Source organism: Petaurus breviceps, unplaced genomic scaffold, assembly GCF_028583685.1.
Source record: "Petaurus breviceps papuanus isolate PSGF00001 unplaced genomic scaffold, PetGlider_PUasm1.0 185, whole genome shotgun sequence".
Classification (NCBI taxonomy): Eukaryota; Metazoa; Chordata; class Mammalia; order Diprotodontia; family Petauridae; genus Petaurus; species Petaurus breviceps.
The window spans coordinates 1336812-1349432 of NW_027185797.1; the positions used below are offsets into that span (position 1 = coordinate 1336812).

The 12621-nt window shown below is 39.2% G+C and overlaps 1 protein-coding gene across 3 annotated transcripts in view; it reads left to right on the top strand.

Moving 5' to 3' along the window:
* The window catches only part of ULK4 (unc-51 like kinase 4), a 651081-nt gene that overhangs the window by 45943 nt on the left and 592517 nt on the right, over window positions 1-12621 (top strand). For 2 of the 3 annotated variants that reach the window (XM_069088324.1, XM_069088325.1), the window contains exons 10-15: window positions 14-132; window positions 295-367; window positions 1436-1526; window positions 2946-3050; window positions 5312-5372; window positions 11818-11999. In XM_069088324.1, coding sequence (XP_068944425.1) covers window positions 14-132; window positions 295-367; window positions 1436-1526; window positions 2946-3050; window positions 5312-5372; window positions 11818-11999 — 631 coding nt within the window. The remainder of the gene's footprint in view (window positions 1-13; window positions 133-294; window positions 368-1435; window positions 1527-2945; window positions 3051-5311; window positions 5373-11817; window positions 12000-12621) is intronic. The other variant, XM_069088326.1, reaches the window with a different exon arrangement.

Genomic DNA, 12621 nt, shown 5'->3' on the forward strand with positions numbered 1-12621 from the left:
TTTTATTTATCAGCAGAAAAATCCTGGAGCGTTCCTTACCTGAAGAATGTGAAGAGCTGCTGAAAGCCAAAGAGAATGTACAGACCGCAGGACTGAGTGTCAGCCAACAATTTAACAAGTCTTTTAAACTCGGTAAGGTTTGTATGTGAGTGAACTCCTCTGAGACTGCCCTTGCTCGTTGCACCTCATTTCCAATGTGGGGTGGCCTTGAAATCACAGCAGTGTGCTCTGTGCATGATTTTATTGCTGTTGTTCCTTTATGGCTGTTACTAAGAGGTTGCTTTCTTGTCACAGAAAACCCCGCTGAGTTGCGGCCCAAGAGCGCTCTTGGAAGTGGTCAGGTGAATGAATCTATATTTCTTCTCAGGTATGTAAAGTGAAAAAGCAGAAAAGAATTTAGTGGAAAAATAAAAAAAAATGCTCATTTATGACTAATGTTGACTAAGAGTACTACTCCATATGGTTCTTATTATAAAAACTGTTTGGAGGCTTATACATGAACTTAATTCTTGTGCCTCTAATTTTATATTCAAAATTAGAAGTAAACACTAATTGAAACATGAGCTTTTTTGGTTTATTTTTTGCCAAATGAAATCATTCTTCCTATTTGTAAGACACTAAGGCTGCAGAAGTTGCTTTGCTATGGATTTGGGCCATGTATGGAAGACTTAAGTTGTGGGTTTTTTCATATGTTCGCTTATATTTCTTTATATGGCCAAGGAGTATTATGAGGTTTAATTTTATCTTTATCCTTTAATTAACAAACATACTACTAATTCACAACATATTCATGCTGTGGCCAGGGCCTCGTGCTAGCTGCTAGCAATACAAAGGTGAAAAACAGCAGACAGTTCTTGCCTTTAAGAGGTTTGTAGTCTAGTAAGAGAATGATGCTGTCTACTGATGTCCTGGTGCACGCATCTCCATAATGTGAACTAGGAAATCCGTAAGTGCATAGTTGGAAACAGATAGTTTTACTTGAGCACAGTGTAGGTGAAGGCGAGTGAAATAATGTTGGCTTGGTGGGATAGGACCAGGTCAAAGAGGAGGCTGAATGTGGGGCTCAGGTTTCTGCATGTTGTGTGATAAACAGTGGGGAGCCACCAAGGGCTTTTAGAAGGGGAGTTAACATGAGCAGACTCGTGAAGTATGAAGGTTAGTCTAGAGATGAGTTTAGGTCCTTAGTTTGCTGTGTGTGTAGTATGTGTACACCATGCATATAGTAGGTGTAACCAGTTAGTAACACAGACCATCAGATTGAAACAAATAAAGATATGCCATTCATAAAGCTTATAAATTAGCTTTGTCCTAGGACTGGGGTCTAATGACCTAGAGAATGATCTTTTATGAATTTTGGGTAATAAAGTATTTTAAAAATACAATGCCAGTGTTATGAAATCTGACTTAGTGGTTGGGATTGGTGTTTTCTTTTCAGTTCTCGCCCAACTCCTAGAACTAGCACTGCACTGGGGGGTCATTCTGATGTAACCCATAAACCAACCCTGCAGACTTCTCCTTCAACAGAGGTAAGCAAGGGAAACTATTTTTTTTTCCACATAGAGAGAAAATCTAGGCAAAGGAATAGGATTTTAGAACTATTTGTATTGGTTTCCAGTGGTTAGATTATTTCTTGGTACAGATTGTGAAATTAATTAGCAATCCTTGTTCTTTTGGCAAACATACTGTTACTTCATAAATGTTTAACTGCAAAAGCCTAATTAGTTAATTCAGATTTCCATAGAACAAGAATGGATTAGTGTGTTTTTTTTCAAAGTAGTAGGTTAATTGTATCTTTATTTCATAATTATAGTTATAATTGTTATCAGCATCAGTTAGGGAAAGTTGCTAATTTTTTCTTATTAAAAATCTGGTAACTCATGAAATGGACTTTAAAAAATAACTCAGTGTAAAAATGGAGTTAGTAAAATCAAATCAACTTGGTATCATTGAAATAAAAATTATCACATCTAACCACACTAGTATGATCTCCAAAATAAGATGTGGCATAACAATAGAAGATTACTCTTATCTTCAGTAGTTGAATCTGCTCTAGGGGAGTGGAGGGGGCAATAGGAGATTGACAACCTTCCCTTCTTCACCGTAGCGTGTTGGAATCAGTGAGGAGGTATATGAGAAGATCACTTCTGTAGTGAAGACAATGTGTAACTAAGTAATGACAGTCCAAGTTCTCAAAGCAAGCTTCTTCATTTTAAGTCAGGAAAGATAAAAAAACAAACATCATGTCACTGGACTGTGTTCAAACACTTAAGTGTTATGCAGTCATAGAATATTAGCCCTTGAAGACACCTTGGAGACCAATTAGTCTCCCCTCATTTGAAGAAGAGTGAGTGGAAACCAGAGAGGGGAAGCAGCTTGAGCTTTGCTGCAGGTGGGGCAGAGCTGGAGCCAGAAACCAGCTCTTCCTCCGAAGGCTAGTCCTGGTAGCTTTCTTTTGGGGTCCATGTAGTATCAGAAGCTTCTCTTCCTCATGGTGTTGGGGTTCACATTCTGGCTAATTCCAAAATTGTTAACCTCATTTGTGACTTAAAGTTAATAGGGAAGGAACTGACTGAGAAGAGCCTAGCTGGGTAAGTGAGCTACTCAGTGTTCTGGCAGTAGAAAATCCAGCTTTCTGTACAGGCCTTTGAAGTAGATTTCCATCCGTCCATTGAAACTTTGGTCTTTATCTTCTCAGCATTATGTGATACTAGAGAAGGAAAGCGTTACTTCGCAGTGTTTGCAGAAAGTGGAAAAACTATTTAATTTGTTATAAATTTGCAATAATATAATATTGCTTGAAGTGACATTCTTAATGGACATCTTTCAAAAAGCTTTTAATTTGTCAAAATAGAGGGAACTCCTGAAGCAATGAGATCACACATTCACTTGACCATTTGAATGATTTGTCAAAGAAAAGATAATTGAGTATTGGTTCTTCTTTCCAGGTGAAAAATCCATATTTATCTCAGCAGGACATAGAGTCCAGAATGAAGGAGCTCATCTATACTGATGCTGACCTCATTGTGACCCCAATAATTGATAATCCAAAGGTATAAAAAATGTAAAAATCATTGTGGGAGCTCTGAAACCTGCAATACGCTTTTGGGCAAAATATGTTTTGCCTTACATATGAACAGCTTTCTGGTGGTGTTTCTCATGCACTTTTCTTCCTTTGCCTTGATTTTTTTCTTCTAAGCTCTTCTCTTCCTCTTCTAATTGTCTTCCTGTACTGTCTCCTAAGGTCTTGTCTAATCATCTTTTCATATACTCTACCTTTCTGATATTTTTACCCCTCATCATTTTTCTAGTGAATTTTCCTTACTCTGTCTTTTACCTTTATCTTTTCCTTCTTTCCAGTCTAAACATCACAATCTCTTTGCTTAGGCTTCTCTTTTTGGTCTCAGATCTAGTTATTCCTGTTCACCTTTCACTCCATCATCCCTCAGTCAATTAACAGGCATTTGTTGAACACCTGTTAGGTGCCAGGTCTAGCTCTCTGGGCTCTACTTTCTCTTTGTTGACTTTTCCTTTTTACCTCCTGTGCTTTTTTTATCTTCTTCATCTGCACGTAATTTCTTGTCATTGCTTTTCCTTTTCCTGTCTCTCTACTCCTTATTTTTTCAAGTTTTTTTTTTTAATCTCCATTTTCAATTGCACGAACTCTTTTCTCTTATCTCTATTCACCCTCTGCCTGGTGTACTGGAAGGAGTGAAAATATTGGAATCAGGAGACGTGGGTTCAGATTCTGTCTCACACACACTTGTGAGCTGTGTGACCAGGAGCAAGGTATTTAACTTCTCAAAACCTCAGTTTCCTCATCTGTAAATGGGCATTATTGTTACTGCTGCTGCTGTTATTATTATAGGTTCCTCCATCATGTTCCTCACAAGGTGGTTGTGAGAAAAAGAGATTTGAAGCCCTTAACTCACTATATAAAATGCAGTATCTACAATCATGTCGGATTATTATTCTTGTTCATCAAGAATCTTTTCTTGAGGGGAGGCTAGGTGGTACAGTGAATAGAGCACCAGCCCTGGATCAAATCTGGCCTCAGACACTTAACACAAAAACTAGCTGTGTGACCTTGGGCAAGTCACTTAACCCCAGTTGCCCTCCAAAAAGCAAAAAAAAAAAAAAAGAATCTTTGCTTGTGTCTTTCATGCTTCTGAGAAGCTTCTGTAAGTAACAATAACTTTTGAATCGGTTGGTATAATTATTTTGAGAGTTCATCATGTATAGCCTTATGAGATCACACAGTTATTTAGTTTTTTAAATTCTTATTTACCAACCATCTCTTTTTTGTGTTTTATGCAACATTTTCAAAAAGATAAAAAAGAAACACTGAGGACACCATGAATTCCTTGCCTCCTTGTCTTGTCATCAGACAGGAAGAGGCAGGTTTTTCCCAGATATATTCCACAGCAGAAAGCATGTTTATCATAGCACAGTTGACTGGAAGATGTAGAGAACACAAGATCTCAATATTCCTATTATTTGTTTGATTTAAAAAAAAAACATTTGATTTCGTAGAGCAGATACTGCCTTAAGTGTCCTTTTCCTTCAAGTAATTCCCTAGGCATATTTGAAAATTGTAGAAGATTCCTTGAAACTGTAACAATAGGGATAACCTTGTTTGATGTGGCAGAAAATCAAAACCTCTCTGAGCCCCAATTTCTTTTTTTTTTGGGGGGGGGGTGAAGGCAGGACAATTGGGGTTAAGTGACTTTCCCAAAGTCACATGGCTAGTAAGTGTTAAGTGTCTGAGGCCAGATTTGAACTCAGGTCCTCCTGACTTTAGGGCTAGTGCTCTATTCACTGCACCACTGGACCCCAATTTCTCCATCTGAAAAATGAGAGAGTGGAATTTGGAGGCCTCTGAGATCCCTTCCACCTCTAAATGAATGATCCTGTGGTCTGTGAGCCCAGTTTCAGCTGTAGGCATAGGTTTTAACCTCCTTGACAACATCAACTGGGTCTTATCTGTGTCTTCCGAATTACCTAAAATGTTATATTTCACATAGTAGGTCTTTAATAAAAAGTTGCTGAATCAGTCAATTAATCAGCAAGCATTTGTTAATCACACTCTATGTATGAGGCCTAGTCTTGGGCACTGTATGTACAAAGACAAAAGTGGAAGAGGTCCTGCTCTTAAGGTGCTTATATTCTATCAGATTTATCAGTTGCTTAATGATTTCATTCAATATAGTATTTGTTTTTATTTGTAATGAATGCTTTACATTCTTACCTATTTGATATTTTATGATATTAAGTACACACAAAATTTTGAATGAAACTTTTTTTTTAAACACAGATAATGAAACAACCACCCATTAGATTTGATGCGAAAATGCTACATTTACCAGCTTATACAGGTATGTTCTGGAAATTAGCAAACAAGAAAAGTCCTTTCAGAGACATTTTAATGTGGCAATGTTTTCCATCTGAACAAAGATCCTTCTACTTTTGCTAATTATAATCATGTACATCCAAGCCCTAATTGCTTGATCATCTGTCTACATTATGAATTACTGGGGAAAAACAACACATATGTAGAAAATTAAATTCCCTTTTGGAACTAGTCTAATCATCATGCCAGCTAACTAGCTCGGACTGTTTCCCATCCCATGCAAGAGGGATCCCTGCGTGGAGAAGTGAATTGCTCCTGTTGTGGAATTAGGTGAGGGTAAATCCTCCTAGTGAATGAATCAACATAGTATTAGATAGAGCAGTGGGCTTAGAAGGATATCTGCTTTTGAATCCTAATCCTGATACTTGTTATGAGATCATAAGCTTTTCTTTTTTGCTCAGGACACCAAAACCTGTCACATTGTAGCCTTAAGTCTACAAAGGGATGGGAGTCTACAGAGCTCTAATTGAGAAGGCAGGGAGTAGAATGTACCCCAGATCAGACTGCTTAAGGTACTTAAAGCTTGCAGCTCAGCAGCCTGAGCCACCCCTCAGAGTCTTGAAGAGCATAATGCTCATCACCCATAGAAAGCTATTAGCAAGACCCCAGATAATACAGATGGGGACCAAACAAAGCCTTGACATTCCCTCCAAATGTGTGTATAAACTTGGACCCGACATATATTCCTAATTCAGGAAGGAAAGCTGGAAAAATGAGTAAACAAAAAAAGAGATACCAATGACAGAAAATTATTATGGATCTAGGAACATCCAAGGCATAGACCCAAAAGAGTGGCTTCATAGCAATTACAAACAAAGCTTCCAACAAAAACCCAGTTGGACACAAATAGAAGAATGCATTAAGAATTTAAAATTTAAATGCAAAATGAGAACTCTAGAGGAGGGGTTGGCCCATTGCAGCCTGAGGGCCAAATCCTGCTCACCAGCTGTTTCTGTGTGCCCTGTGAGGAAGGGCCAGACTCTGGTCAGGCTTGGTACATTTTATTTTATTACGTGAAAAGAGCCATCATTTCATTGATATGGGCATTTTCTCCATTGATGCAAATAGAAATTCTCCCATTCTTTAGCAGACGACTTCCTGTACTATCCTGTACTAAAAAAAAAAATAATGAATATCTTAGCACTTACTAAGGCTGGTCCTTCATTCTCAGTCACTCAGTCAGCAGTAATTTTTTCAGCTCCTACTATGTCCCTGGCACCGTGCTATGTGCTGGGGGTATGAGGAAAGGCAAAAACATGGTCCCTGCCCTCAAGGAACTCATAGTCTGGTCAAGAATACACGTACAAACAACTATGCATGCAGACTCAATGGAAGGTGATCTCAGATGGGGTAGAGAGCACGTCTGAAGAAAATGGCATTTGAATGGAGTCTAGGAGGAAGCTAGGGAGGCTAAGAGACAAGAGGCAAGGAAGGAGAGGACTCCACATGGGTGACAGCAAGGGTGTAGGCATGGAGTTGGGAGATGGAGTGTCATGTTGGAGGAGCACTTGTCCCGAGCTCATACTCATTCCCAGCTTGGCAGGTCCTGCCAGAAATTGTTAGCCTTCTGGGACCCAGGGTCACCTGCTCCAGGGTCAGAGCAAGACTTGAGTGATCTGTGGGTGGGCTGGAGCCAGCTGTGGCATTTTCAATTTGAATATTTACACCTCAGAAAATAGCAGTCATGACAAATGAGTACTTGATTCATTGTTTTGTTGACTTGAGGAAGTGTTAATAATGAAGACTGACCTCCAAAATGTGTATGCATGCTTCTTTTCTGGAGATCCTGGTTGTTAAACATTTACCAGCGCACCCCTTTCCTGCTCTATGGGTATGACTTTAGCTTTGCAGGAGAAGGCTCAGACAATGACGTTGTCACCATATGGGAGGCCTGGGAACTGCAGGCAAACAACAACGAGAACAACAATGACAGCAATGACAATTGGCATTTACAAAATGCTTTCAGGTTTCCAAAGTGCCTTACCTCCTTTGTCTCATTGGAGCCTCAGAACCTCTGAGCTTGTGCACTTCATAATTTATTATTTAATTTGACTGCCTTCTATTATATTTCAAGTAGTAGAGTAGGGAAAGCTCTTGAGTTTTCCAAGGACGAGCATTTATTAAGCATCTACTGTGTGCCGGGCATTGTACTAAGTATTGAGGATGCAAAATTCACATTAGCAGTACCAAATGCATGCAAATTGAATACCAGTTAAATGACAATAGGGGTAGGTAGGCACTACCCCATGGCAATATAGTAAAGGCTCCGTGCAGGAGGTGGTATTTGGGCTGAGCTGTGAAGGGAGGGAGGAATTCTAAGGTGCTGGTGTGGGTACCAGCCTGTGCAAAGGTGGGGAGAGGAGAGATGGATGTAGTGTGAAGGTGACAGCAATTAGGCCTGTTTGGCTGGACCAGAGAGTGCATAAAGGGGAATAACAACTAGATGGGAGCCAGGGGTGAAGGCTTTAAACACCAAATTTGGGAGTTCCTGATTTGTACTAGAGGCAGTAGGGAAATATGATAGTGTTTGAGGCACTTGGTAACATGGTTGGACCTATGCTAAGCTCTGTGGAAGACAACTGGACATGGTAGAGACTAGAGCCACCCAGTGTGAAATCCAAGAGCTGATGAGGTAATGAGTGAAAACGGAATTGTGACATGTACATGCAGATGAGCAAAGTTATCTGGGAAGGGAGTAGGGGAATATTCTTCCAACTGAATGTTCTAAATACCACACTTTTTATAGGCACAAAGCAGAGCTTCTATTTATAAGAACAAAAGGGAGTTTATCAAGAGAATAACATGTCTTCCTTTTAACTCCCCCCTCGCCTTTTTTTAAAACTGTTTAGGGTGTTACTGTTAGAGTTTACTATGCTTGAAGATGGAGGTCAGCCAACTACGCGTTCATTTCCGAATGAAGCGGTATCTCATTTCCTCAGGTCTGAGTTTAGACTGTTTAGAGGGTCAGCTATCTCAATGCTTTTTGCTCAGACAAAACCTTGTGATGAGGGGGCACGGCTGAGGGCCTTTTCAGCAAATGACTGTAGTTTTCAAGTGTTGTTCATCCCTAAAAAGGCTTGAGATTTTAAAGGTTCTTTAGAATTCATTTGTGTTCCTTTTCATTACTAGCACTGAGTTTCTTTTCAAGTTTTGGGTTTTTGGTTTTTTTTTGAGAGCTACCTGGGGGAGTAGGAGGTTTGTTGGACTTAATTTGGGGAACCTCTGCAAAGATCCAGGCTCTGTGGGTGCCCAGGGGCACAAAACTCAACCCTGGGGGGGGGGGAAGAGTTATACTGGATAATTTCTAAGGTTCTTTCAAAAGTTAAGTCGTGTCATCCTATGTAGAACTCCCCCTTGTCTTTTTCTTTTTAAATATCTTAGAATATTTATTTATTTTTAGCATTCTTTTCTTTTTAAATTTTGAGTTTCAGATTTTCTCCCTCCCTTCCATTCCTCCCTCACCCACTGAGATGGCAGACACTGTGACATCATGTGAAATCATGCAAAACGTATTTCCATATCAGCCATATTGCAGAAAAAAGTGAGAGAATGAGTTGATCAGTTCTGTCTCTGGAGGTGGATAGCATTTTTTGACCAGCAAGTTGACCTACCAACTACAAGGGCCATTGCCAGGACTATCACTGCAGGTCTGAGAATGGGCAGAGCAGGGTAAGAATCAAATGCAGGGCCCCTGGCAGGGGCAGCAGCTGCTCCTGAGACAACCAACCCACAGCCTGGAAATTTAAAAAGCCCCTATCTGGACTTCCAGGGACCAGGGTGGCAGAGTGAACCCTGGCTGCTCCAGTTCCCAACTCTGACCCTGAAAACATAGTAATTATTGCCCCAAAGCAAAACCCTAAACAGTAAAGGCTTGGGAACCCTAGAGGGAAGGCATGGCTAGGGCCCTGCCTCAAAATGGGTAAAAAGCAGACTGCAAAGACAAAGACTCTGGAGTCCTACTATTGTGAGTGGGAGGAACCAAATTCAGAGGGAGACAGTGTTGACTCCATACCCACAGCTGAAGCCTCAACAGGAAACTGGTCTCAAGCACAGAAAGCATTCTTAGATGAGCTCAAAGAGAACTTTGAAAACCAATTTAGAGAGATAGGAGATAAAATGAATAATTCTTTTAAAATCAAAATTGCAAAATTAGAAAAACATTACAATGAAGAAAACAGCTCCTAAAAAAGAAAAATGTGTGATATGGAAAAGGAGCTTCAAAAACTAACCAAGGAAAATAATTCGCTAAAAACTAGAATCAACCAAATTGAAATGAATAACTAACTCTATGAGGAACCAAGAATCAGACAAACAAAACATCAAGAATGAAAAATTAGAAAAAGAGGTAAAATATCTCAATGGAAAAATAACTGACATGGAAAACAGATCCAGGAGAGATAATCTGAGAATCATAGACCTACCAGAAAATCATGATGAAAAAATGAGGCTGGACAACATCTTCCAAGAGCTCATCAAGGAAAACTGCCCTGAGATCCTAGAACCAGAGGGTAAAATAGAAATCAAGAGAAGCCACCGGTCACCTCCTGAAAGAGATCCCAAATTGAAAAGTTCTCGAAAGGTTGTGGCCAAACTCCAGAACTATCAGGTAAAGGATAAAATACTACAAGCAGCCAGAAGGAAACAATTCAAATATCTCAGAGCCACAGTGAGGATCGCACAGGATCTGACAGATTCTACACTGAAAGATCGGAGGAACTGGAATATGATTTTTCGCAAGGCAAAAGAACTTGGGTTACAACCAAGGATCACCTATCCAGAGAAACTGAACATATTCTTCTAGGCAAGGAGATGATCATTCAACGATATAATGGATTTCCAGACCTTCCTGGTGAAAAAGTCAAAGCTCAGTGGAAAATTCAGCTTCCAATTATGAGACACAAGGGAGACACAGAAAGAAACGAGGAGCAGATGGACTTCATATTTACCTGGAGAGGCTTATACGAACTGATGCTGTGTGAGAAGAGCAGAACCAGGAGAAATTTGTATACAATTACAGACAGCGTATGTGTGATGACCAACTTTGATAGACTGGACTCTTCTCAGCAATGCAGGGTTATAAGTCAACTCCAAAAGACTCATGATGGAGAGAGATGTCTACATCCAGAGAAAGAACTAGAAAGAACAGAGTTGGAATCCAGATTGAATCAAACTACCTGCTCTTTTTCTTTATCTTGTTTAGGTTTGTTTCCTCTTTCCCATTGTTCATTCCATTTGATACAATCCTTCTTTATAACCTGACTAATGTCTGATGTGAAAGTATTTGCAGATTCTATACTTGATTGTATGCCACCATGGGGGAGGGGAGGGAAGGGAAGGGAGGGAGAGAAAATTTGAAACTCAAGGAATTGTGGAACTGAATCTTGTAAACTAAAAGTAAACAAATAATTAATAAAGAGAATAATAGTGCAGCCTCAAAAAAAATAAAAAGAAATAAAAATAAAGAATGAATGAGATGTATTTTGTCTTAGCTACTTCCTAGTTCAATATTTCAACTTTGGTTGTGTCACCCATGGATATCTGTTCTTTCAAACTGAAGACTGTTCTGCTGTGAATGTGATTTTTTTTAACTTAGTATTCAGAATTGTTTTAGGTTTCAGGATAATAATAATCACTATTAGGTTTTAGGATAATAACAATTATATAATTATAATATAATCACACAACCTTTACTAGTTATGTGACCCTGGGGGAGTCACTTAACCTCTGTCTGCGTCAGTTTCCTGGGTGTATGAATTTGAACTCATCTTCCTTACTCCAGGTCCAGTGCTTTATCTGCTGCACCACCTAGGATAGTGTTGTGTAGACCTCTACCTTGCTCTTTTATGTACAGAGTTCAAATGAAGAGAATGGGAAATCCATAAGCAAAAAAAAAAAATTATAAGGGATTTAAAGAGAATTAAAGTAATAGTATTAATAACTGACATTTATATAGATCTCTTTAAAGTTTGTAAAGAACTTTATATTATCTCTTTGGATAAGTGAGTGCTTTTATCTTCATTTTACATATTGGGAAACTGAGGCTGAGAGAGGTTAAGTAAACTTGCCCAGGGTCTCACAGTTATTATATTGATATAGCTAACTTTGGAACGCTCCACACTTTTATTTTTGACTTGTGTCTGCATGAGGCTTGGACTACTTTTACTTTTATATTAGTTATTGATTTATTAGGTCCTCTTCTGTTTGCCTCTGAATATTTCCAGCTAATCTTTGCTTACTAATATGCTGTTAAGTCTGTTGAACTTTTGCTTTGAATGTTTTAAAAAAGTGAACAATGTGAAACACCAAAGGTTCTGAAGTCAGGGACTTTCCTTTGCTTTTATGAAGTTACTTTTTGTTATGAAAGGTGTGTGCTTGTAAAACATCTGTTTGCCTTTTTTTTCCCCTCTTAGCCGAGAAGTTACTATTTTTAAAGGAACAAGAATGGCATGAGTTTTTGCAACAAGTCTGTTCCCAACTGGACACCACTGAGAAGAGCATGGCAGCCTCACGGGCCAAACTCAATCTGCTTTACTATTTGTGCACCATCTCCAACCACAAGGAAGTAGCCACGAAGCTGATCCACTCGCAGATGGTAAGGGGTCAGGGCCGGGAGAGACCCAGCCACATGGCCATCCAGCACAAGTGCTCTGTCTGTCTGTTAGGGGCCAGTGCAATAAGAGCTCACTTTAGAAACTAAAGGGAAGGCAGTGCTGAACATTCAGGGGCCTCTATCCAAATGTGGAAATCCTGTCACTGATGAAAATCATTAGTCAGAGTGAGGCAAGCATCAAGGCTTATTCACTATATACATGTGTGTATGGATGCATAGATACATCTATACGATATTCAATATATAACACTCCTGTCATCACCAATTTCAGTGCATTAAGAATCCAAGCTCCTTTTCAGTTCCTTCCTCTGAGTTACCATTAAGATTCTTGTTCATTTATTCTCATTTACTTTTCGTTGGGTGATTGTAGTCAATCCAGACTGCTTTTTCCTAGTTGTACTTTTTAAGCTACTTTCAGATTTATCTATACCCCATATCTCTTTTATCTTAATTGCATTATTATAGTACGTTTCTCTGATTTTAAAAACCATTTCGCTATTATTGGACCCTTCCAAAAATGCTTCCATTTTTCTTTTCAATAACATGTAACACTGTGATCAAGAACTTTGAATAGGTGGGTTTTTGTTTTTGTTTTGGATAACAC